The following is a 27,498-nucleotide window of genomic DNA, read 5'->3' as shown; positions in this document are numbered from 1 at the left end:
CAGGCATTATCCTCAAATCATTCGTGGACATGGATCCTGAACTACTCCTTTGATAAGAAATTTGAAAAACAGTAAAATCCCAATGTAAGTGGGGTAATTCTCCCCTTTGTCCAATCAGATTTTGAAGATCTCTGCAGTTTCACTGGCTAGCAACAACTGAAAATGTTTGTTGTGACAGCTATTATCAGATGACAGATGTCACTCAGTCCCTCTTTCCTGAAATAAGTGACAGAGACATAAGGAGACCTTGGAAACACCTCCTGATCTCCAGGAAGATGTGAAAGGGGCCACATCATCCCTAAAAATGGCAGGATGCACACTGTACACACGTTTGTAATATAACACAAACACTCTGCTTGTGCCCTAAATAAAAAATATATATATATTCTTACCTAATGGCAGTCGCCAGTAGGTAGTTCTAATTAGGACATTGTTTCTATTCAAAAAGCGTTTTTTCTTTTGCCAATATCTCTGGCGCCGTTTGAGGAATCTTGGCGATTTTTCAAAACTAATGGCCCTCTCACTTTAACTGCTGTGTTGAAAATTTCAGGGTGATTCGTCAAGCAGGGGCTGAGAAAAAAGGGGGGGTCCCAAAACACTTTCTCTCCATGTTAATTTCAATAGGAAAATGTTGGCGCAGCTACAGCCCGAACTACTGAACGGAATTACACCAAATTTGGCAGAAAGGTAGCGCTTGGTCCAGAGTGCACTCTTTTTTGTCAAATGGTGTAAGTCTGTTCAGTAGTTCCTGAGAAATGTAAAGATTTCTCGGATATACAACTGGGGACCCCAAGGATCCGCTAACCCTCACGAGCCTGCAATTTGATTGGCTGCCAACACTTCAAACAAGGAAATGTTGGGAGCCATCTTGTGACTGGGTTGAGTCACAAGAAAACTCACTCACTCACTGATCCATACAGGCAGTCACACACCTCACCCACAAACACAGACAAACATAGACATAGTCAGACAACCACCCATATAACCATTCACATACCCACTAACGCATTCATACACCCACTTAGACATCAACTGACAGATACACACATTCACACAACCAGTCACTCACCCATACATTCACTGAGATAACTAATCCCTCACATACAGTCAGTCACGCACCCACTGAGTCATCCATACAGTCACTCATACATCCACTGATTCAACAGTACACTGTGGTGTATATATATTTAGCAATCATAAACTTTTAAAAAACTTTCATGATCACTGGATGATGATGTCATCAGTGATGTCATTTGAGATGTAATCAGTGATGTCACTGACCATGTCCTCGGTGATGTAATATGTGAGGTCATTAGCAGTGCCTTGCGGGGGCGCGAGTTCTAGTTAGCTCAGCTAAAATAAATGTCTGAATTTCTCTGGTTTTGTTTGAGTGAAATATCAGCCTAACTATAATGTCTCTGTAACCTTTGTTTTTTTTGTGTGAATTTATAAGGTTTCTTTTTATAATAATTCCTAACTATAATGTCCCAGAAACCTGTGTTTTTTTCAGTGAATATACTCACACTCTTTTCTCTTTTCTTCTCTTCTCTCTGCAGGGTTTTCATTAATTAATTAAAAACCCTTCTGCAGGAAGGAACATTTTCGTCAGAGAATTTTGAAAACAAATTTTCCAAGTGTTGATTCCCACTGCCCCATATGTAGGGCTTGCCCTTTTGTAAGCTAGGGTGGTTCACACACCACGGCTCCTTCGCAGAAGAATGTAATATATAATTTGGACGTTGTTTTTGTCTTTTACAAAAACAAATGTTAATTTAGAGGGAAAATATGCAAAGTGAAATGCAGAACATGAAGCAAAAACAGAAACAACTTCAAATAGTACCATAAAAGTAAACATAAGCAAACTTCACATTTGTTACCGGCTGGCTTTCATCTGTAAACAGAACTTTATAAATAGTTTGTCCTCAAAAGTTGTAGGTTGGTTCTGTGCCATAGAGTCCTGATGATTTCCACTTCTTGGAAACCGGATGTCACGTGGTCCCGGGGCTGCCTTGGCACCTCAACTACATAGTGTGCTGTGCTGAAATGAGAAATAACCTAAGTATTTCCCACCATGAGAGATGCTGTTTATAAAATGCCCCACACCAGGCTGTACATTATCCATGGTATGTATGTAAATACCCAAAGCATTCCCCACCCTGAGATATGCGGTTTATATAATGCCCCACGCCGGGCTGTACATTATCTCATGGTATGTATGTGAATACCCAAAGCATTCCCCACCCTGAGATATGCGGTTTATATAATGCCCCATGCCGGGCTGTACATTATCTTATGGTATGTATGTAAATACCCAAAGCATTCCCCACCCTGAGATATGCGGTTTATATAATGCCCCACGCCGGGCTGTACATTATCTCATGGTATGTATGTGAATACCCAAAGCATTCCCCACCCTGAGATATGCGGTTTATATAATGCCCCACGCCGGGCTGTACATTATCTTATGGTATGTATGTAAATACCCAAAGCATTCCCCACCCTGAGAGATGCGGTTTATATAATACCTCACGCCGGGCTGTACATTATCTCATGGTATGTATGTGAATACCCAAAGCATTCCCCAACCTGAGAGATGCGGTTTATATAATGCCCCACGCCGGGCTGTACATTATCTTATGGTATGTATGTGAATACCCAAAGCATTCCCCACCCTGAGAGATGCGGTTTATAAAATGCCCCACACCAGGCTGTACATTATCCATGGTATGTATGTGAATACCCAAAGCATTCCCCACCCTGAGAGATGCGGTTTATATAATGCCCCACGCCGGGCTGTACATTATCTCATGGTATGTATGTGAATACCCAAAGCATTCCCCACCCTGAGATATGCGGTTTATATAATGCCCCACGCCGGGCTGTACATTATCTCATGGTATGTATGTGAATACCCAAAGCATTCCCCACCCTGAGATATGCGGTTTATATAATGCCCCACGCCGGGCTGTACATTATCTCATGGTATGTATGTGAATACCCAAAGCATTCCCCACCCTGAGATATGCGGTTTATATAATGCCCCACGCCGGGCTGTACATTATCTCATGGTATGTATGTGAATACCCAAAGCATTCCCCACCCTGAGATATGCGGTTTATATAATGCCCCACGCCGGGCTGTACATTATCTTATGGTATGTATGTAAATACCCAAAGCATTCCCCACCCTGAGAGATGCGGTTTATATAATACCCCACGCCGGGCTGTACATTATCTCATGGTATGTATGTGAATACCCAAAGCATTCCCCAACCTGAGAGATGCGGTTTATATAATGCCCCACGCCGGGCTGTACATTATCTTATGGTATGTATGTGAATACCCAAAGCATTCCCCACCCTGAGAGATGCGGTTTATAAAATGCCCCACACCAGGCTGTACATTATCCATGGTATGTATGTGAATACCCAAAGCATTCCCCACCCTGAGAGATGCGGTTTATATAATGCCCCACGCCGGGCTGTACATTATCTCATGGTATGTATGTGAATACCCAAAGCATTCCCCACCCTGAGATATGCGGTTTATATAATGCCCCACGCCGGGCTGTACATTATCTTATGGTATGTATGTAAATACCCAAAGCATTCCCCACCCTGAGATATGCGGTTTATATAATGCCCCACGCCGGGCTGTACATTATCTCATGGTATGTATGTGAATACCCAAAGCATTCCCCACCCTGAGATATGCGGTTTATATAATGCCTCACGCCGGGCTGTACATTATCTTATGGTATGTATGTAAATACCCAAAGCATTCCCCACCCTGAGAGATGCGGTTTATATAATACCCCACGCCGGGCTGTACATTATCTCATGGTATGTATGTGAATACCCAAAGCATTCCCCAACCTGAGAGATGCGGTTTATATAATGCCCCACGCCGGGCTGTACATTATCTTATGGTATGTATGTGAATACCCAAAGCATTCCCCACCCTGAGAGATGCGGTTTATAAAATGCCCCACACCAGGCTGTACATTATCCATGGTATGTATGTGAATACCCAAAGCATTCCCCACCCTGAGAGATGCGGTTTATATAATGCCCCACGCCGGGCTGTACATTATCTTATGGTATGTATGTGAATACCCAAAGCATTCCCCACCCTGAGAGATGCGGTTTATATAATGCCCCACGCCGGGCTGTACATTATCTTATGGTATGTATGTGAATACCCAAAGCATTCCCCACCCTGAGAGATGCAGTTCATATAATGCCCCACACCGGGCTGTACATTATCTTATGGTATGTATGTGAATACCCAAAGCATTCCCCACCCTGAGAGATGCGGTTTATATAATGCCCCACGCCGGGCTGTACATTATCTCATGGTATGTATGTGAATACCCAAAGCATTCCCCACCCTGAGAGATGCGTTTTATATAATGCCCCACGCCAGGCTGTACATCCTCTCATGGTATGTATGTAAGTAAATAACTAAATTATTCCCCACCCTGAGAGATGCGGTTTATATCATGCCCCACGCCGGGCTGTACATTATCTCATGGTACGTATGTGAATACCCAAAGCATTCCCCACCCTGAGAGATGCGGTTTATATAATGCCCCACGCCGGGCTGTACATTATCTTATGGTATGTATGTGAATACCCAAAGCATTCCCCACCCTGAGAGATGCGGTTCATATAATGCCCCACGCCGGGCTGTACATTATCTTATGGTATGTATGTGAATACCCAAAGCATTCCCCACCCTGAGAGATGCAGTTCATATAATGCCCTAGGCCGGGCTGTACATTATCTCATGGTATGTATGTAAATTCTCGGAGCATTTCCCAACCTGAGAGATGCGGTTTATATAATGCCCCACGCTGGTCTGTACATTATCTCATGGTATGTATGTAAATACCCAAAGCATTCCCCACCCTGAGAGATGCGGTTTATATAATGCCCCATGCCGGGCTGTACATTATCGCATGGTATGTATTCAAGTAAATACCCCAAGCACTTCCCACCTTGAGAGATGCGGTTTATATAATGCCCCACGCCGGGCTGTACATCCTCTCATGGTATGTATGTGAATACCCAAAGTATTCCCCACCATGAGAGATGCAGTTCATATAATGCCCCACGCCGGGCTGTACATTATCTCAGGGTATGTATGTAAATTACCGAAGCATCCCAGACACCACAGTAATTCTCATCCAGCACATGAAGAAATATGATCGCATCACTCCCGCTGGAAGTCCATTGGCTCCCCTTGCCTGCCAGCACCATCTTTAAAGCCAGGGGCATCATTGACAAAGCCATCATGACCAGCACCCTGGGTTACCTTGCAGACAAGCTCATCATCTCTGGTGGTGCTCAGCCACCATCAGCCAGAACACCATCAGACTGCAGGCTACGAAGAGTAAATAAGAAAAACCAGTCAGCAGGCCTTTTCCATCCATGCAGCCAGAATCTGGAACAACATCCATGTGTCCACCAGAACCGCCTCAATGCTGCTGTAATTGTGGAAAGAGCTGAAGATGCAGCTCTTTAAAGAGCCTCACCTCACAATAGATTCAGTAACAGTTCACTAACCAGCGTCCTTGACTTTCTGCTCGTCTTTGACCCTGTGCAGTGCTCTGCTGCCTCTTGGCTAGGCTTGCGCTATAGAAATAACAGAAACACACATAGTATCCACCACATGAGGGCCCAACACCAGGTTGGAAACTGAACCTCGTTATGGCCTTTTGAGTCTGTGCAGTAAATAAAACAAATCTTTTAACAACTCTTCTTATTCCAATGACCTCTTGAGGCAGGGTTAGCGAGCTTCAAGCTCTAACAGTTGAGGCATGCAAGTTAATTGTACACAATAGCAGACATGCCAACCCTCCCGATTCATGCTTGAGACTACCGATTTGAAGGCTAGTCTCCCGCCTCCCGATTCTTGCAAGCAAAAACCCGATTCCTCAGGGTTTCAGCTGACAGGGCTCAGTATTGTGTAACGTGCTAATTCTTCCAGCAATAGTCAGAGTGGCGATGCAGGGGCTCTAGAAGGGGTGAAAAACCAACAAAGCCTCAATAACAAGTGAATGGTCTTTTAAAGACGTGTGAAGTACTCGGGCGGCTGTGTGTGTGCACAGGAAGGTGTTTCAGCCCGGGCTGCCACACAGGGGGGTGGGGGGAGGCAGGGGATGGTATATGCACTGCCAGCAACCTACCAGGCAAGTGCACAACACCTCTCTCTGCCTGCTATTTCGCTCCATGCTTCTGAGACGTAAGAAAAAAAGCATTTGTAATGCAATAGGTCTCGCATTTACACAAGTTTAAGCTATTGGCATTGTAAATGACACTGCCTATTATTTATGTTTTAAAAACAAAATTAAAAGGCATTGTTATTTGCAATGTTAATAGCTCAAACTCTCGTAAATGCGAGACCTATTGCATTGCAAATGCTTGTTTGCCAGAGTTTGCGTACAAACGCAATGCCACTTCCATAACAGGTACATAGTAGTATGATACACAGAAGAAGGGCAAGAGAGAGCACGCGGGAAGAAGGGATAAGGAGAGGAAGTGTAAAAGGGAAGAAGATGCGAGAAGGATGGAGACAGGGCAAACAGGCACAATGGGGGACTTGGAGACCTGTAAGCAGAGGCGCAGCTATCTTCAGTGCAGCAGGTGCAGTGACACTGAAGTCCAGGGAAGTGACAGGCCCAACAGACCGGAATTCTATCTTTATGTTAATACGGGCCCATTTCTGTCGCTCGCAAAGCAAAAGTGCAGATGACACCCAGGCTACCGCGCTGCCACACTGCATTGCACTCAATCGCTCTAGCCACCACTATAGAAGAATACACTAACCAGACTAGGGTGGTTAGAACTAAACATTTACCAGGTGAGCACCAGCCAGCACAGGTGGCAACGAGAAAAACATAGACAATCCCCTCCACACTGGATAGTCAAACAGGTTAGGTTGGAAAGTCCCAAGAGCTTCTCCCCTTTTGGAGTACCCCTGTAAGGACTCTCTCCAAACTACCTACCCATAGTAACTGATATTTGGGTAAGAATTCCCCCGTCACGTACCAACAATGTATGACTCGACCGCAGTCCTTACCCGAGGTCAAGTATATGGCCAAAGCTGCATTATCCAATACAGTAACAAAACAATGCCTGTTGTAGTGATCTCAGTAGGTAACACCGGGTGCTGCTTTGATAACCCGGTTTCCAAACCAATTAGAATAGGCATTCGCTGCCTGTCATGGGAATACACTGCGACGTGGTTTTATCGACGTAATTAAAAATTGCAGCAGCTATTTAAAGGGCGAAGGTGAAACGGGGGTTCTGCTATGTGCGTCACACGAGCATCGTGCGATGTGGGCTGCCAGAGACCCTTCCTCTCCAGGAACAGGAGCGCGGCTGGGTGGGTGCGCTGGAGAGTGTAATCTAACCCTGGATGCAGGCGGGCCGGAGTGATGTAACAGGAAGCGCGGATGCTTCCTTGCTGCGAATCTGCCAGCAGCTCTGATTGCACTCACGCCGAAACTTTTCTCCATGGCAGGTGGACGGAGCTTGCTGCGGTTTGATAGCCAGCTTCTCAGCACTGGATTGCTGCCAGCCAGCAGGATCGAATGACCGCCCTCCCTCCGCTTTGTTTGGAAAAACAAGCTGACTCCGTGGAGCCGACGGAGGAGGGAAAGTGAAAGCGCGTGATGCGCGTGCTGACAGGAGATGTGCATGCGTACAGAGTGCACATCTCCTGTCCGTACGTGTGCACATCTCCTGTCTGTGCGTGCCATCTCCTGTCTCCCTTCGGCACAGAAAGCGGCAACAATTGATCTCGCCAAGGTCGGCAACGCGCATGCGCTGCTTCGCTAGGCGAGACCTAAAAAACGTGCATTTGCGTTTCAGATTTCCGATCATGCAGCAGCACACTTCCAAAGCCCATAAATGACAGTAACCCGATTCAAGGTCCCATTCTCCCGATTCTTTTTTTTTAAATCTCCCACTTTGCTCTTGTGAAATGTTGGCATGTATGCAAAAGTGGTAATGAGAACTAACCTAGTATTTATACCTTTTGTAGTTCACACTAGATAATTACCAGCCTTCTTATAAACCCTTCCAATTCAGATGAAAAGCTCTGCACCCGCTAGATATAATTGCAGGCAACAAAAATATGCATAAGTTAAAACAGTTTTTCACAGCACATACTCCAGAGGTTTGACGGTCATCAGTAGTTTTGGGAACCACAGCAATGGGGATTGCGCAGGCCATTCAGTTATGTGTCTTTATACCAAATGTACATTCTACTTGCAAAAAGGAGCGACCTTTTGTTTGTAATGTTTCTTTAAACATTGTTTGTATTACATTTACTTTCTCCCAAACATACATTCACACAGCCTTACTGTGCAGATACAGTGACAAAGGGAAGTTCAAGTAGGTCAGACAATATTATAACATTTGTTTAGCACTACTCGCTCTTCAAGCGCTCCTACGAGGGATGCTACTTACTCTTCAAACCCTCCTCCACAGGGGCGCTACTCACACTTCAAACGCTCCTCCACAGGGGCACTACTCACACTTCAAACCCTCCTCCAAAGGGCACTACTCCCACTTCAAACCCTCCTCCACAGGGGCACTACTCACACTACAAACCCTCCTCCAAAGGGCACTACTCACACTTCAAACCCTCCTCCACAGGGGCGCTACTCCCACTTCAAACCCTTCTCCACTGGGGTGCCACTCACACTTCAAACGCTCCTCCACAGGGGCACTACTCATACTTCAAGCCCTTCTCCACAGGGCAATGCTCAATCTTCAAACCCTCCTCCACAGGGCACTACTCACACTACAAACCCTCCTCCACAGTGACACTACTCACACTACAAACCCTCCTCCACAGTGACACTACTCACTCTTCAAACCCTCCTCCACAGGGCATTACTCACACTTCAAACCCTCCTCCACAGGGGCGCTACTCACACTACAAACCCTCCTCCACAGTGACACTACTCACTCTTCAAACCTTCCTCCACAAGGGCACTACTCACTCTTCAAGCCCGCCTCCCCAAGGGCGCTACTCACTCTTCAAGCCCTCCTCTACAGGGGCACAACTCACTCTTCAAACCCTCCTCCACAGGGCACTACTCCCACTTCAAAAGCTCCTCCACAGGGGCGCTACTCACACTTCAAACCCTTCTCGACAGGGCACTACTCACACTACAAACCCTCCTCTACAGGGCACTACTCACACTTCAAACCCTCCTCCACAGGGGCGGTACTCACACTTCAAACCCTCCTCCAAAGGGCACTACTCCCACTACAAACCCTCCTCTACAGGGCACTACTCACACTTCAAACCCTCCTCCACAGGGCACTACTCCCACTTCAAAAGCTCCTCCACAGGGGCGCTACTCACACTTCAAACCCTTCTCGACAGGGCACTACTCACACTACAAACCCTCCTCTACAGGGCACTACTCACACTTCAAACCCTCCTCCACAGGGGCGGTACTCACACTTCAAACCCTCCTCCAAAGGGCACTACTCCCACTACAAACCCTCCTCTACAGGGCACTACTCACACTTCAAACCCTCCTCCACAGGGGTTCTACTCCCACTTCAAAAGCACCTCCACAGGGGTGCTACTCACACTTCAAACCCTTCTCGACAGGGCACTACTCCCACTTCAAACCCTCCTTCACAGGGCACTACTCACTCTCCAAACCCTCCTCCACAGTGACACTACTCACTCTCCAAGCCCTCCTTTACAAGGGCACTACTCACTCTACAAGCCCTCCTCCACAGTGACACTACTCACTCTCCAAGCCCTCCTTTACAAGGGCACTACTCACTCTGCAAGCCATCCTCCACAGTGACACTATTCACTCTCCAAGCCCTCCTTTACAAGGGCACTACTCACTCTACAAGCCCTCCTCCGCAGTGACACTACTCACTCTCCAAGCCCTCCTTTACAAGGGCACTACTCACTCTGCAAGCCCTCCTCCACAGTGACACTACTCACTCTCAAGCCCTCCTTTACAAGGGCACTACTCACTCTGCAAGCCCTCCTCCACAGTGACACTACTCACTCTCCAAGCCCTCCTTTACAAGGGCACTACTTACTCTTCAACCCCTCCTCCACAGGGGCGCTACTCACACTTCAAACCCTTCTCGACAGGGCACTACTCCCACTTCAAACCCTCCTTCACAGGGCACTACTCACTCTCCAAACCCTCCACCACAGTGACACTACTCACTCTCCAAGCCCTCCTTTACAAGGGCACTACTCACTCTACAAGCCCTCCTCCACAGTGACACTACTCACTCTCCAAGCCCTCCTTTACAAGGGCACTACTCACTCTGCAAGCCCTCCTCCACAGTGACACTACTCACTCTCCAAGCCCTCCTTTACAAGGGCACTACTCACTCTACAAGCCCTCCTCCACAGTGACACTACTCACTCTCCAAGCCCTCCTTTACAAGGGCACTACTCACTCTGCAAGCCCTCCTCCACAGTGACACTACTCACTCTCCAAGCCCTCCTTTACAAGGGCACTACTCACTTTGCAAGCCCTCCTCCACAGTGACACTACTCACTCTTCAAGCCCTCCTTTACAAGGACACTACTCACTCTACAAGCCCTCCTCCACAGTGACACTACTTACTCTCCAAGCCCTCCTTTACAAGGGCACTACTCACTTTGCAAGCCCTCCTCCACAGTGACACTACTCACTCTCAAGCCCTCCTTTACAAGGGCACTACTCACTCTGCAAGCCCTCCTCCACAGTGACACTACTCGCTCTCCAAGCCCTCCTTTACAAGGGCACTACTTACTATTCAACCCCTCCTCCACAGGGTCGCTACTCACACTTCAAACCCTTCTCGACAGGGCACTACTCCCACTTCAAACCCTCCTTCACAGGGCACTACTCACTCTCCAAACCCTCCTCCACAGTGACACTACTCACTCTCCAAGCCCTCCTTTACAAGGGCACTACTCACTCTGCAAGCCCTCCTCCACAGTGACACTACTCACTCTCCAAGCCCTCCTTTGCAAGGGCACTTCTCACTCTGCAAGCCCTCCTCCACAGTGACACTACTCACTCTCCAAGCCCTCCTTTACAAGGGCACTACTCACTCTGCAAGCCCTCCTCCACAGTGACACTACTCACTCTCCAAGCCCTCTTTTACAAGGGCACTACTCACTCTGCAAGCCCTCCTCCACAGTGACACTACTCACTCTCCAAGCCCTCCTTTACAAGGGCACTACTTACTATTCAACCCCTCCTCCACAGGGGCGCTACTCACACTTCAAACCCTTCTCGACAGGGCACTACTCCCACTTCAAACCCTCCTTCACAGGGCACTACTCACTCTCCAAACCCTCCTCCACAGTGACACTACTCACTCTCCAAGCCCTCCTTTACAAGGGCACTACTCACTCTGCAAGCCCTCCTCCACAGTGACACTACTCACTCTCCAAGCCCTCCTTTACAAGGGCACTACTCACTCTGCAAGCCCTCCTCCACAGTGACACTACTCACTCTCCAAGCCCTCCTTTACAAGGGCACTACTCACTCTGCAAGCCCTCCTCCACAGTGACACTACTCACTCTCCAAGCCCTCCTTTACAAGGGCACTACTCACTCTGCAAGCCCTCCTCCATAGTGACACTACTCACTCTCCAAGCCCTCCTTTACAAGGGCACTACTCACTCTGCAAGCCCTCCTCCACAGTGACACTACTCACTCTCCAAGCCCTCCTTTACAAGGGCACTACTCACTCTGCAAGCCCTCCTCCACAGTGACACTACTCACTCTCCAAGCCCTCCTTTACAAGGTCACTACTCACTCTACAAGCCCTCCTCCACAGTGACACTACTCACTCTCCAAGCCCTCCTTTACAAGGTCACTACTCACTCTACAAACCCTCCTCTACAGGGCACTACTCACACTTCAAACCCTCCTCCACAGGGGTTCTACTCCCACTTCAAAAGCACCTCCACAGGGGTGCTACTCACACTTCAAACCCTTCTCGACAGGGCACTACTCCCACTTCAAACCCTCCTTCACAGGGCACTACTCACTCTCCAAACCCTCCTCCACAGTGACACTACTCACTCTCCAAGCCCTCCTTTACAAGGGCACTACTCACTCTACAAGCCCTCCTCCACAGTGACACAACTCACTCTCCAAGCCCTCCTTCACAAGGGCACTACTCACTCTGCAAGCCATCCTCCACAGTGACACTATTCACTCTCCAAGCCCTCCTTTACAAGGGCACTACTCACTCTACAAGCCCTCCTCCGCAGTGACACTACTCACTCTCCAAGCCCTCCTTTACAAGGGCACTACTCACTCTGCAAGCCCTCCTCCACAGTGACACTACTCACTCTCAAGCCCTCCTTTACAAGGGCACTACTCACTCTGCAAGCCCTCCTCCACAGTGACACTACTCACTCTCCAAGCCCTCCTTTACAAGGGCACTACTTACTCTTCAACCCCTCCTCCACAGGGGCGCTACTCACACTTCAAACCCTTCTCGACAGGGCACTACTCCCACTTCAAACCCTCCTTCACAGGGCACTACTCACTCTCCAAACCCTCCACCACAGTGACACTACTCACTCTCCAAGCCCTCCTTTACAAGGGCACTACTCACTCTACAAGCCCTCCTCCATAGTGACACTACTCACTCTCCAAGCCCTCCTTTACAAGGGCACTACTCACTCTGCAAGCCCTCCTCCACAGTGACACTACTCACTCTCCAAGCCCTCCTTTACAAGGGCACTACTCACTCTACAAGCCCTCCTCCACAGTGACACTACTCACTCTCCAAGCCCTCCTTTACAAGGGCACTACTCACTCTGCAAGCCCTCCTCCACAGTGACACTACTCACTCTCCAAGCCCTCCTTTACAAGGGCACTACTCACTTTGCAAGCCCTCCTCCACAGTGACACTACTCACTCTTCAAGCCACCCTTTACAAGGACACTACTCACTCTACAAGCCCTCCTCCACAGTGACACTACTCACTCTCCAAGCCCTCCTTTACAAGGGCACTACTCACTTTGCAAGCCCTCCTCCACAGTGACACTACTCACTCTCAAGCCCTCCTTTACAAGGGCACTACTCACTCTGCAAGCCCTCCTCCACAGTGACACTACTCACTCTCCAAGCCCTCCTTTACAAGGGCACTACTTACTATTCAACCCCTCCTCCACAGGGTCGCTACTCACACTTCAAACCCTTCTCGACAGGGCACTACTCCCACTTCAAACCCTCCTTCACAGGGCACTACTCACTCTCCAAACCCTCCTCCACAGTGACACTACTCACTCTCCAAGCCCTCCTTTACAAGGGCACTACTCACTCTGCAAGCCCTCCTCCACAGTGACACTACTCACTCTCCAAGCCCTCCTTTGCAAGGGCACTACTCACTCTGCAAGTCCTCCTCCACAGTGACACTACTCACTCTCCAAGCCCTCCTTTACAAGGGCACTACTCACTCTGCAAGCCCTCCTCCACAGTGACACTACTCACTCTCCAAGCCCTCTTTTACAAGGGCACTACTCACTCTGCAAGCCCTCCTCCACAGTGACACTACTCACTCTCCAAGCCCTCCTTTACAAGGGCACTACTTACTATTCAACCCCTCCTCCACAGGGGCGCTACTCACACTTCAAACCCTTCTCGACAGGGCACTACTCCCACTTCAAACCCTCCTTCACAGGGCACTACTCACTCTCCAAACCCTCATCCACAGTGACACTACTCACTCTCCAAGCCCTCCTTTACAAGGGCACTACTCACTCTGCAAGCCCTCCTCCACAGTGACACTACTCACTCTCCAAGCCCTCCTTTACAAGGGCACTACTCACTCTGCAAGCCCTCCTCCACAGTGACACTACTCACTCTCCAAGCCCTCCTTTACAAGGGCACTACTCACTCTGCAAGCCCTCCTCCACAGTGACACTACTCACTCTCCAAGCCCTCCTTTACAAGGGCACTACTCACTCTGCAAGCCCTCCTCCATAGTGACACTACTCACTCTCCAAGCCCTCCTTTACAAGGGCACTACTCACTCTGCAAGCCCTCCTCCACAGTGACACTACTCACTCTCCAAGCCCTCCTTTACAAGGGCACTACTCACTCTGCAAGCCCTCCTCCACAGTGACACTACTCACTCTCCAAGCCCTCCTTTACAAGGGCACTACTCACTTTGCAAGCCCTCCTCCACAGTGACACTACTCACTCTCCAAGCCCTCCTTTACAAGGGCACTACTCACTCTGCAAGCCCTCCTCCACAGGGCACTACTCACTCTTCAAACCCTCCTCTACAGGGGCACAACTCACTCTTCAAACCCTCCTTAACAGGGGTACAACTCACATGTCAAATCCTCCTCCGCAGGGTTGCTACTCACTCTTCAAGCCCTCCTCCACAGGGCACAGCGCTGCAACAGAGTCGGTGCAGAGCATGTGAATCCAGTAGAGGTCGGCGGGCGTAAAGAAATGGGTAACTTAATGTAGCAACCATTTTGCAGCTTGAGGCTCTCGATTCATGCTTGACTGTCCCACCTTCTGGTGAATGAGGGGAGTTAGTGACACCCAAATAGATGCAAATAATTCTAAAATAGTAGACACGTATTGGGCCATTGTGAGTTGCCGGGCGACCTCCTAGAAGGTAAACTTGACCCCTGATTTTTTTTGTTTAAATGTGTTTTTTTTTAATTTCTGAAATTTTGTAAGTCCCTTGCTCACTTTGCCACTGGATTCAAGCAAGCCGGGCTGAAGACGGCTGGAATGCCAGAAACCAGTCCTCGGTACCTTGTTTCCGGTCCATGGAAGGCATGGCTTGGCAGTTCGGGCTGGACTGTTCCCATGAGGCACAAGGTCAGACTGATTTGCATATGGCCATGTCTGAACTGCGGTGGCAGAGTGGGCTAAAGAACGGTGATGGATTAAACCCAGATCAGTTGACTGGGGGTGAGTGCTTGTATTGTCAACGCTCCGTCCATCATTTCCTTTGGTCTTTCTTTGTTCGCCATAAGTTGGCAGGGTATGCTCAGACGTGAGTCCCTTGCTCACTTTGCCACTGGATTCAAGCAAGCCGGGCTGAAGACGGCTGAAATGCCAGAAACCGGTCCTCGGTAGCTTGTTTCCGGTCCAGGGAAGGCATGGCTTGGCAGTTCGGGCTGGACTGTTCCCATGAGGCACAGGGTCAGACTGATTTGCATATGGCCATGTCTGAACTGGGGTGGCAGAGTGGGCTAAATAACGGTGATGGATTAAACCCAGATCAGTTGACTGGGGATGAGTGCTTGTATTGTCAACGCTCCGTCCATCATTTCTTTTGGTTAATCATTAGGATACTGTTAATCAAGAGGGGGGAGGGGGGATCACTTGTCCTGTATAACCTGGGTACAGTTCTAACTAGAATGACCCTTGTTTAAAAGACCCTCATACACGTGCAATCATGATGGTATGGGCGGTGTATCTTGATTCTCCGCCTTCGTTTACACGTCTGTGCAGAATCACGGGGTCAGTTGGTATGCACCCTCCACCCGGAGGAGAACACCCTAGGTTAAAACAGTAGTGATCAGTGATTTCTTACATACTGATACCCCGAGAATACCATATTTCTATTCTCTACCGAAGACACATAAAGCAAGGAGCCCACACCCGGGACGCCCCATAGTGTCCGGTATCGGTTCAGTTTTGGAACCTCTATCCCAGTTTGTAGACGAATACCTAAAACCTCTAACTCAAAAGACTCCAACGTACCTCAAGTATACTAGAGACTTGCTTAACCATCTTACCACCGTAACTTTCTGTGAGACTTCCATGATCCTTGTAGGATTGGACGTGGAAAGTCTTTACACGAGTCTTCCTCAAGGAAAAACTCTGGATACCCTGGAAAATATCCTATTCAGCATGGAATGGAATTTCAAGACACCGAGGCATTTCATATTGGAGTGTTGTAGACTTGCGTTAACAGAAAACTATTTTCTTTTTGAGACAACCATGTATAAACAGCGACATGGAACCTCGATGGGCAGCACATTCGCCCCGAGTGTGGCCGGATTGTACGTCAGTGATTTTGAAAAAACTTTTGTCAACAATCTATGTAACCCCTTCCAGAGACAGATCCGTTTCTGGAAGCGTTACATAGATGACGTTCTTCTTATCTGGGAAGGCAGTGCTGATAGCCTGGCACAGTTTCACAAATGGCTGAATGAACAAGATCAATGGCTCAAGTTCACATATACTTCAAGCAAAGAGAGTCTAGATTTCCTGGACATCACCATCTACGTGGAAGAGGGCATGTTACAAACAAAGACCTTTTTTAAGCCTACGGCCAAAAACAGCTTGCTGTCGTTCAACAGCCACCACCCACGACCTTTGAGGGAGAACCTCCCATTTAGCCAGTTCCTACGTTTACGTAGGAACTGCAGTAAAGTTGAGGAATATCAACTCCAAGCCAACGATCTATGTATCAAACTATCGGCGAGAGATTACCCAAAGAGAGTGATTAAGAACTGTAAAAAAAGAGCACGGAATCAGAACCGTGATAGCCTCTTGGAGACTAACCAAAGAATCCCAGAACAAGATCTTATGACCTGTGTCACGACATACAGTCCGGCTTCTAATCATGTCAAAAAAATAATCAATAAACACTGGCGAATCCTCACCTCGGCAGATCTATCATGGCCTAAACCAAGATTCTCCAATAAACGGACACAGAACTTAAAGGATATTCTAGTACACACTAGACCGCAATTGGAGCAGAGAGCAAAACAAACACAACTCTGGGACCTTCCACCTGTCCAAGGTCATTTCCCATGTGGGAATTGTTCGGTATGCCCCCTGACCACGCCCACGAGAATGATTCAATTGTCACCAGATTTGAAATGGTACATGAAAACTCATACAAATTGCAATTCCAGTCACGTGATCTATATGATCACGTGCCCCTGCAATATGAAGTATATTGGAATGACGTGTAGGAAGATACGGCAAAGAATCTGTGAACACAGAAGCAATGTCAAATGCAAGAAGGCAACAACTAAAATGGCCAATCATTATTTGGAGAAGGGACATACTGTGGAAGACCTCAAATGGGTCATTTTAGAAACATTGACCAACAAAGATCACAATGCTGAACGCATCTTGTTCGAGAAAGAACAGAGATGGGTTCACCGTCTGAAGACAGACCAATGGGGATTGAACGATAGTGTCCCATGGCTGAGCCTGTACAGATGATATATGCCTCTGAGATTTCTAGTAGCAGCTGTAAAGAAAAGCTAAATGAAAGTAATCCGAATACCACTATTAATGGTTAGTTTTACCAACTAGAATACTACCAAGAATACCTCCATTGACCATACCTTCCACATTACATTAGATCCCAATACGGAAGTCTTTCTTCTGCTGGTGATAACCCTTTTCTTAATTACTACTCATTATTTTACGGATTAAATGTAGACCAAATGCATTCTATATTTTTGTAAATAAACATCGTATCTATGTGTTAGCCCTTATCAGCAGTCACCCTGCTAATCTCCAGGAGTCTTTTCTCTATCTCTACGCGGAATATGACCATTTAACCCGGCAACGTAGGCTACAGCCGTATCCGGGACCGCGAGAGGCAGAGACAGCACAAGCTGCAAGTTCGCGAGTGGAGCAACGAGGTATGGCGCCGATAGATCGAATGCCCGAGCAACTTAACGGAGATAAGTATCCATTTCGCTCCCCTAGACTTTAATTTTCTTATGTGTTTGTAGGAGCCCCTCCTTCAAACCTCTGGGTACCCGTGAAATGTTTGAAAAATAACTAACGGAAGGTATGTGTTTTTTGAGGAGTTTTTCTCGCAATTTTGGGGTAAAATAACAACAGCTTTGTGACACAACACCCCACATACCCCAAACCTTGGCTGGTAAATTGAAACAGCTGCCTTCTTCACCTAGACCTTTGCGTATCTCACTGAATTACCAATGTCTTAAGGAACCCTGGGGGGGATGCATGAACTCTAGAGTTACCTATACCCTCTACGAAGTATCATTAGAGGTCCCCAATCATGACTTGCTTTCCAGTATTGAGTATGTGGTTTATGTCCCCCAGAGATAGGGAATCTGATAGCGTAGTTTTAACTCTTGAATAACCACGTTATTTTTAAATTTTGCACTAATTCTTATGACCCACACCCTAGCAATACTACCTTTTCTTCACTTTTAGGTCTAATTTTGACCGTTATTAGAGAGTAGGCCTGAGCCACTCTCTTCACCGAACTCACCTGGTCCTGAAGAAAGCCGCACCGACCCTATGGGCGATAAGGGCTGAAACATGTCGACCATTTCTGTACACAGGAGGATTGAATATGTGTGAATCCTAATAATTCTTCTTAACATATTCAACCATATCCTCTACCATCAATTCAATCCCGGTCAATAAAATTCTTTCCCGGCAAGATTGGATTGTTTTTAAGCAACTCACTGTCACATCACCAACAATCACTGATCACTACTGTTTTAACCTAGGGTGTTCTCCTCCGGGTGGAGGGTGCATACCAACTGACCCCGTAATTCTGCACAGACGTGTAAACGAAGGCGGAGAATCAAGATACACCGCCCATACCATCATGATTGCACGTGTATGAGGGTCTTTTAAACAAGGGTCATTCTAGTTAGAACTGTACCCAGGTTATACAGGACAAGTGATCCCCCCTCCCCCCTCTTGATTAACAGTATCTAAAGCCAAGGAACTTGGTGGGATCACGTATTTTCCTTCTCCCCATCTTTGATTGCTACATAATCATTAGGATAGACATGTTAGCTGCTGTTGAGCGAGGGGTGCCACGTAGATTTAGAAGAGAACTGGCAAAAGAAGGAGAGCCTTGTACTGCATCGTAGGTCACAGGAATCATTTTTCATAGGAAAGGGCTTAGTTTTACCGGGTTGGTGTGGTTGAAGGGGAAAGAACTGAACTATTGTCTTGAATCCAGTCCGGTGAAGAGAGCCCTGTGGTCGGCTGTACTGAACGTGGCAGACGAGTCTTGGAGAATCAAGACGTAGAATTGACCACTGCCTGTGGCAGCCAGGAGTTCTTTCCTAATGTTAAGCCTGTTTCAGTGCCTGTCAAAGCAGGCTCTTTGGTGTGCTCAAGGGAGAATAAATACTGATCCTTTGGGCCAATGATGTTGAACTTCATCTTGATTTCAAAGAGCCTACACAGAGTGCGATAAAAACATTTCCCATTGACAGGGCCCTTGCTGGTGTCTGTCCATTAAAGTGCTTGGATTATGCCCAGGGGATCTGAGCAGCAGCTGCTCGGTTTGCTCCATTGTGGTTGCTTCAGGAGCAACGATCTCCCTGAAGACCAGCTGGACAGTCATGACCTGAAAAGCTTCACCAGAGGCTGTTGAGTGGCAAAGGTGCTTTTTATGCCTACGTCTGTGAAGATTCTGCACCATCCCCCGCTATCTTGTATCTTTACGGGTCTTTGTCCCGCTCTAGAGGAATGTTGAGCTTGTGTACTCTTCAGCCCTGCCATATACCTTTGGATACACCCAGGTACTCTGATTACAGATTGCTTTGAATCGCCTTTTGGTTCCGTAGAGGTCAGCTCTTGACGATTTCGCGACAGATAATGCACTTGGACACAAGTGTGCCTGACCCTCCACGTGTCTCAACCACTGGAACTATGGGATTGCAGGTGTTTGCAGTACTGGCTTTTAATGTCAGATACCCCTGTCGGACTCCATACTGGGTGCTGACCCATGCTGCTTTCATCCCTATTGAAAAACAAACCTCTAAAGACTGTGGACGTTTAGGTGTCCTGCACTGATTACCAGACCTCTGCTAGCCCCTCTATGTAGGCACCCCTACTCGGTTGAAACTGGCTGCCTTTGACTTAGATGAGGCCTCTGCTCACGGCGTGGTGGGTTTATGGGCAGTAGTATTACTGTGATGTGCCAATAGCAACATACTCCCTTTTAGAAGTCCTTGATTTTACGTGTTAATATATTGTGTGTGCTTTGTTCGCTATAATTTGCCAGGGTATGCCCAGACGTGGGTCCCTTGCTCACTTTGCCACTGGAGTCAAGCTATCCTGGCAGATGAGACGTGTCACCCAGAAACCAGTCCCAGGATGCTTCTTTCCGGTTCAGGGAAGACCTGGCTTGGCAGTTCGGGCTGGACTGTTCCCTTGAGGCACAGGGTCAAGACTGATTTGCATATGGCTGGACCTGAACTGAGGTGGCGAAGTGACCCAAAGAATGATGATGGATTCAACCCAGATCTGTGACTGGGGGTGAGTGTCTGAAAAGTTTCAGCGCTCCGTCCATCATCTCCTCGTGTTTGCAAAATATTGTTGATGGCCTTTTGTTCAATAAATAACACAATGAATTTGTGTGGGGAAATTAGTTTCGATTTATCTACTGTTAAAACATGGGAGGACAAGGGGGAGGGGGTCAGGTGTGTCTTAATGTGTAAACCCATAAAATCTGCAGAGAACGTGCAGTGTTTTTCACACCGACTGTTTCTGCGAAAACCTCAGCAGTGGGATTACTTACCTCTGAGTAACACAGCTTTGCATCCAGAGCAACAAGAACAGAGGGCAGGCATAACACTTGAACATGTGCCCTTTGTGTCTTCATGTCACACAGCTCTGCCCCATTGGCTGAGATTTGTTTACAAATATTGCAGAAAGTGATTTCCCAGAGAACTTTCCCATAAGAAACAGTGCTCAGAGGACTCGATGTTATTGTAAAATCTTTTTATAATAATATTGTGCAAAAAGCTCTAAATATGTATCACAGTCTCACATGATGGTAACACTGAATGGCTTGTTGGGCCTGTTAGAACAGTAACTGCCTGTTAGTAATGTACTACATGGGTCCCATTGGTCTTTAAAGTTCTAGTTCTTACTGGACAAAGCAGTGTAGTGAGATTAAATTATTGTGTATTTAACTTTCCACTCCCAAATAAGTGTTGACTGACGACTTTACAACCCCCAGAGATTCAAGTGTCACAGAGAGTTTTGTAAATCTTCCATTTGGAGTCCAGTAGCATTACCTAGGCGGTAATCTGTTGCTTACCACCCTGGGGTAAGCGACAGATGACTTCCCAGTGATGAGAAACTCTCGCAGGACCACCGAAAGAAAGTACCATAAACTGAGGAGCACGCCCTGAGTTCTGCTCTCAGAGAAGATATTGTGTCTCTCAACCAGCCGTCGCAAAATCACCATTTAACAAAAATGCCTCCACATAATCCCCGTGCAGAGAATATGGATGTAATTGAGTTAAATAATTTTCTTGTACGCCTGAGTGTGTGGTCTGTAGACCACTGCCACTCGACCTGAGTAAAAACCATGCATCACCCATAACTGTTCCTCAGCCCCCTCCAAGTGTGTGGATTTTGACACAGCATGCTCTGAAAGTGTTCTGTGTCTCTAGCCCTTCACCATGAGTTGCCAAAGAGCACAACAAATGCTCAACTGAGGCTAGTAGGTTCAGACATAATTGGACGCCTTTTGTTCCCCGGTAACACCAATATGTGACTGCAGGTTAAAGGAGGCTTTCGATTTATGTGCGAAAACCCATGAACGATATATGATAAGGCTCAGCATTTAGCAGAAGCCATTATAAAAGCATGGGCAAGGCGATTATAGTTTTGGATTGGTTCTCCGAAACACTTGTGGACGTCTTGCCCCAATATAACCATATAAATGTGGCACAACAAAGCGCTTAGTAATGGACGTCTCTAAACGTTGAGCTTTAGCACATATTCGCCATGAGTTATTGAAAATGCTGATCTGTTACAATTCATGAGAAATCTCCTAATAATTAACTGAATTAGACATTTTTGCATCCTGGTTGAAGCTTAGGAGTCACGTAGAATGGTGTATTTATGGTTGGTTCGCACCTGATAACATAAGCCCTGAAGAAGGGCTGACTGAATCTGCGAAACGTGCGAAGAGAGAACCATACCGACTTGCTTAGTCTTGTTGTGAAATTGTCTCATCTATGAAATGTGTGTGTATATAAATTGTGTATGCATTTAATTGTAAAGCATTTGTGAATTAAAAGTGATTTTAATAGTTTATATTTAACATTTGTAGAAAAAATAGGTATGTTAGGATATTAGCCATTTATGGACAGTCGAACATTTGGACTGTATTTTGATAATGTGAAGGTTTTTCGGCTCTCCACCTTCATTTTTCAATATTTTTTATTCTCGAAGTAGTACTACTACTATATGAATAGAAGTGCTACATAAGTACAGCGTTAACTCTTCAAATGCAATTTTTAATGCACAAGTAGCACTTTTACACCTCTGTTACTATGATTACAAGTAATAATAAGTAAGAAATGTTTGTTTCTGTACAGTGTTCTTTCTGCTGTATAATTTAATCTATTAATATACACTGGTGCATAGCTTTAGCTTTTAATTTATGTTTACCTCCCACTATGTAGAATTTACTAAAGTATATTAGAATACAGGTCGAACTGTTCTTAAAATGAACCTCAGATGGAGGTGTAGTTCACACTTCTGTTACTAGTGCAATTCTATTACCGATAAAAAAAATGAGTTCTTGAATACAAAAAAAAATGTCGATTGTAATTTTACCATCTAACATGAAATTCTGGGGCAGGTTTGTACCAACCAGTGAATGAAATAGTATTTCCGGTTTCTCTGATGTTACAGGCAGTCTAATAGTTTGTTTTAAATTAGCTTTGCTTTTTTGTCACTTTTGTTCATTGTTCAATTAGCTTTTTTATTTCTATTCATTTTGAGTGAATTTTTGCCTGTTCTTTTCATCTGCATTTCGTTTATTCGCCTTTACGTGTGTGTTGGTTTACTTCCCCCTTTTTTCTGTCACTCACGCCATCACACCAATATTTTCCTTTTCTCCTCACCTCAGCCTGAGCTGCCGGCGGTGCATCATCGTGGGCAATGGCGGTGTGTTGGCCAACAAGACTCTGGGGGCCAAAATCGATGCGTATGAAGTCGTCATCAGGTGGGTCTTCCGTCCTACCAACAGTTTAGCTTTAAAAGAAGGTAGAATTTTAGTTATAGTTGAGTGAAAGATGTAGGTCTTAAAATTTCTCAGAGAGATCAGACAATCTTTTTTAAGCCTTTGGTGTGCAGGTAAGGTTGTAGCACAGTGAAAATCCTTGCACGTGGAGTGGTCTACCGCCGAAACATTGGAACCTGTATCCCGTGAAGGAGAGAAGGTTGTGGGTAGATGATCAAAAGCTGATGGTGGACTAGTAAAGATGGAAGATCTTCGAAAGTAGTTCTACAGCATGGCAGCGAACATTTTCTCAGTGAGGCAGAAGGTTATGAAATGTGACCGTTCTTTGACTGGAAGCCATTATGTGTAGGACCTTGATAGTGGGTGTGATATCAGGTTGAGTATGGGCTGGGCAGCTTGGTTTTGACACCTCTGGGATTTGCTTTGGTACTTCTGATTAGATGGAATTACTGTTGTCCTGCAGGGTCGTGAGCACCGCAGTAGCGCTGCTTGTGGGTGAAGAAGTCTCAGAAGAGTGAGGATTCCACAGTTGTTGTAGATGGTGGGTGCATCCCTGGCCATTCCATGACCTTGGGGTGTTCAATACTGGTCACCTTTTAACTGGACTCCCAGGTTTTGTGACTTCTGTACCAGTGGTGTGGAGAGGAACACTTCCTTTGGAGGGGGATCACCGACAGCTCACCGGGCTATGGAGGACTGACCTGGATGGCAGCTGTAGGGTTGTAATGTGAGAACAGACCCTACTGGTCTATCCTGTTCAAAGTTGTCTCCAGTCCAATTGCTGGATTATGTCAAATGGGGGGTTTCTTACAGATCAGTGGTGTATTCAGAGTAACCTGTGAGCCGGGCTCCAAGCGATAAACATTTCCTTGACAACTGGGTTGTCTACTTCTAACAGAACTACACAGACAGACTATTAACCTCAATGGCAGGCATTCTTCGAGCCTGGCTTCTACATAGCACCACGTAGAGCTTCTTTAGAAGTTTGAAACGACATCCAAGTTGTGATAATTGATGCACCGGGCGATAAATCATCAAATAAGTTAGCTAACTGCTCCTGCTGCCATATGAGCCCACAATTGAGGTGATATCCGCTTTGGTTTTTGTCCACTCCTACTGTAAGGTCTAATATTTATGTCAGTTTTAGTTAAGAGTCCTGAAGACGTAATTAAATCAGGATGCAGACTTAATTTTGATACTATGTACTCTGTCCCATATAGTAATGTCTAACGGTTCTCAAGTTTTGTTTGGTTTGAGCTATTAAAGATGACAGATTAATCTCAGCCATCTGTCGCCAACGTAGGAGATTAATCTGACCTGATCAATATCTGTGTTGACAAACCGGAAGAGCCCGGTTGCCGAAACTGGATGTAAGACCCGTAAAACCAGAAGGTGATCCAACCATCATGCCTGTGTGTACCTCACTTGATCGCTATTGTGGAGAGTCATATAGCCAGTGCACTCTATTTAGAAAGTCTTTTCCCAGTCCAGCTCCAGTAAGGATTTCAATGAGGAAAACCCATTCCACTCCATTAAATGCCTTCTCTGCATCAGGCGAGGTGGCATCAGGCAAGGTGGCTACGGCCTGTGTCCGGGAACCCTTCATGCACCAGATAAGATAAGCAAACATCCTAAAGTAGTTCCACAATGGCCTTCTCAGAACAAAACAACCTGTGATTTGTGGACCAGCATATATATGGTGTATGAAGTTTATTTGCAATACATTTTTGCCAGTAACTTTGTTTATTAAAGATATAAGGCGCTAACTTGTGCAATTACGGGCCATTTCCCTCCATGGGTATTAGGGTAATGGAGGATTTATTGGATGAGGTTGTCTGTTTAGCTTTTTTTTTTTCCGTAAGACTTTTATTGACATCTGCCAAATATACACAGCATTTTGCCTACAACCCTGAAGCCGGCTGCCACACATAGTGATAATTCAAAACAATAGATACACAGCTATTCAGCCGACAACCTTCGGTCCGGTAGCAATTTATTGACATTACAGCAGAAAATATGATAATAAGTCCTGAAAAAATAAGAATCCGCCTTACTTTTATATTTTATAACCAAAACTCAACTTGTGACTCAACAGGTTTGGTAGGCAACATTCAGTTTAGCAAACATTTATCTAGTTTCTCACACCGGCAGGTTATCCCTGGCGCTCACCGCGTCTCTTCCCAATCTCTGGGGCCCCCTTGAATAACTGGCTGAACTACCTGCTGATCCCTATTCCATCCCATTGCCAGTATTGTTTGTCATTGACTGGGCCACTCAGTCTATGTCCTCCTCGTCCTCTGTACTGTCAATGTCTTCCTCTCGTAGAGGTTCACACAGGTCTCCCTGGTAGCTGTTCCAAGGCATCCAGATCTTATTCCACTTGCTAGGGTTAGCTCTCATTTTATACACTGCTCGCTCAGTCACCAGAAGCATATCCATGTTTCCTGCACCACTGCGCCAAAGTCGGTGTATCTGCCGCCCCCCACTTCTGTGCTATATCTCGTTTGGCAATCATAATACCCACTATGGCCCACTGCTGCCCCTGGTGCGTCAGATCATTCTGTCCCCACACATTCAGCAGGCACACACGCGGGTCAGGTGTAAGGGATACCTCTAGAGTCTGGGAAATGGTACGCATTACCTGCCGCCAGTATTCAGCAATAATCGGACACTCCCAGAGTGTATTCAGTAATGTTCCTTCCATCCCACAGACCCTGAGACAATACGGGTGGTCAGCCCTGTGTAGTTTGTGTAAGGTGGTCCTCGTGAAGTAAACCCGGTGCAGTATCTTGAACTGTACCAGCCGGAATCGTGCTGCGACACCCTCTTTCTTCGGGGATGTCATCGCAGCATTCCAGTCCGTCTCATCCATATCACCTAACTCACCCTCCCATTTCTCCCTCAGCTTAAGTAAGGGGTCTGGCAGGTTATTTAGCAGTTTTCGGTATGTGAGTGACGTGGCGCTTGTCTGCATGTAATCAGTGAGCAGGCGATCCTCCAGCGGGGAGGACTCCGGGACCTCTGTACGTGCCTCAATTGCCGTCATCAGTGCATGTCGTATTTGAATATAACGGTAAGTTTCGTTAGGACCTAGGTTGTACTGTTGTTGTAGTTGTGAGAAAGGGACCACCCCCTCTTTTGTCCACATGTCTCTTACCGTGGAGATTCCTATGTTATCCCATTGAGTGAATCCCTTACTATGTCTCAAGTGACCCAGTGCCTTAGTGTCCCACAAAGGTGTAAGTTTTGTTATGACACCCCCCCACTTGAGCCTCGCCTGTGCTTTGTGCCATATTGCCACTGTGTGTTTCGTCGGGCCCGTTAGTTTCGCTGCAAGTCCCTTGTGGTACAGCGGGGCCAGCAGACTGTGCGTACCCAGTTGCGCTCTGTCCGCAAGATAGGCCGGATCGTCCTGTGGGGCGTGCAGCCATTGGTTAAGAACTTTAAGGTGCGCCGCCCAGTAGTACAATTGTACATTTGGCAGGGCTATCCCCCCGTCGTACCAGCCTCGGTTGAGCTTCAGATGCGCTATACGAGCTGGGCGGTCGCCCCATAGCAAGCCCGTTACCACAGCCGTCACTTTTTGGAAATAAGAGGGTGGCACCAGGGTTGGTGTATTTTCAATACATAAAGAAGACGTGGCAGTGCCATCATTTTAAACAGCGCTGCCGGCCCCAGTAGTGTCAGAGGAAGGGCCTTCCAGTGCCTCACGTCAGCTCTCAGTCGAGTGAGCGGTGGTAGCAAATTCAGCTCAGAAAAGACCGTGGCGTAGCGGGTCACGTGAATCCCCAGATACTTGAATGAGGTGCCTGCCACTGTTAACGGGCAGCCGCTGGGAAGATTTGGAGAAGAACCCCTCAGTTTGTAGATGACCGACTTTGTCCAGTTAATCGTATATCCGGAAGTCTGTCCATGGGCATCACACAGTGTCAGGAGCACCAGAATACCTCTCTCTGGGTCCGATAAATAAATTAGCATGTCATCAGCATAAAGGGAGACTCTGTCCTCCCAGTTGTCTCCCCAACGTACTCCTCTCAATAACGGGGAAGTTGCCAGTGGTTCCAGGACTAGGGCGAATAATAGAGGTGAGAGCGGGCATCCTTGCCTCGTCCCCCTAGCCAATGATATCTCGCGGGAGATGTGGCCGTTCGACACCACGTGTGCCACCGGACTCGCGTATATAAGCCGTATCCATGAAATACATTTGGGGCCGAAGCCCATGTGGGCCAGCACCGCGAAGAGATACTGCCATTCCACCAAGTCGAACGCCATCTTGGCATCTAATGACAGAATGGCCGCCGGTTCCGTCAACAGCGGGGATCGCGCCACTGCTCCGTGCACTCGTCGGAGGTTTAATGCCGTGCTCCTATGTGGCATAAAGCCCGATTGATCCGGGTGGATCAATTGCGTGAGGTGAGGCATCAGTCTGGTAGCCAGTAATCTCGCTAGAATTTTGGCCTCAGCATTGAGGAGAGATATCGGGCGATATGACGCACA

General features: G+C 47.0%; 1 protein-coding gene across 1 annotated transcript in view; it reads left to right on the top strand.

The window, feature by feature from the left end:
- The window catches only part of ST3GAL3 (ST3 beta-galactoside alpha-2,3-sialyltransferase 3), a 732,784-nt gene that overhangs the window by 441,654 nt on the left and 263,632 nt on the right, over window positions 1–27,498 (top strand). The window contains exon 10 of the mRNA XM_086953194.1: window positions 22,888–22,983. Within this exon, the coding sequence (XP_086809320.1) occupies window positions 22,888–22,983 (96 nt within the window). The remainder of the gene's footprint in view (window positions 1–22,887; window positions 22,984–27,498) is intronic.

The sequence above is a fragment of the Lissotriton vulgaris genome, chromosome 1_2 (genome assembly GCF_964263255.1).
Source record: "Lissotriton vulgaris chromosome 1_2, aLisVul1.2, whole genome shotgun sequence".
NCBI lineage: Eukaryota > Metazoa > Chordata > Amphibia > Caudata > Salamandridae > Lissotriton > Lissotriton vulgaris.
The sequence above is the reverse complement of the archived record's forward strand: the minus strand, read 5'-3'. Positions and strand labels throughout refer to the sequence as shown.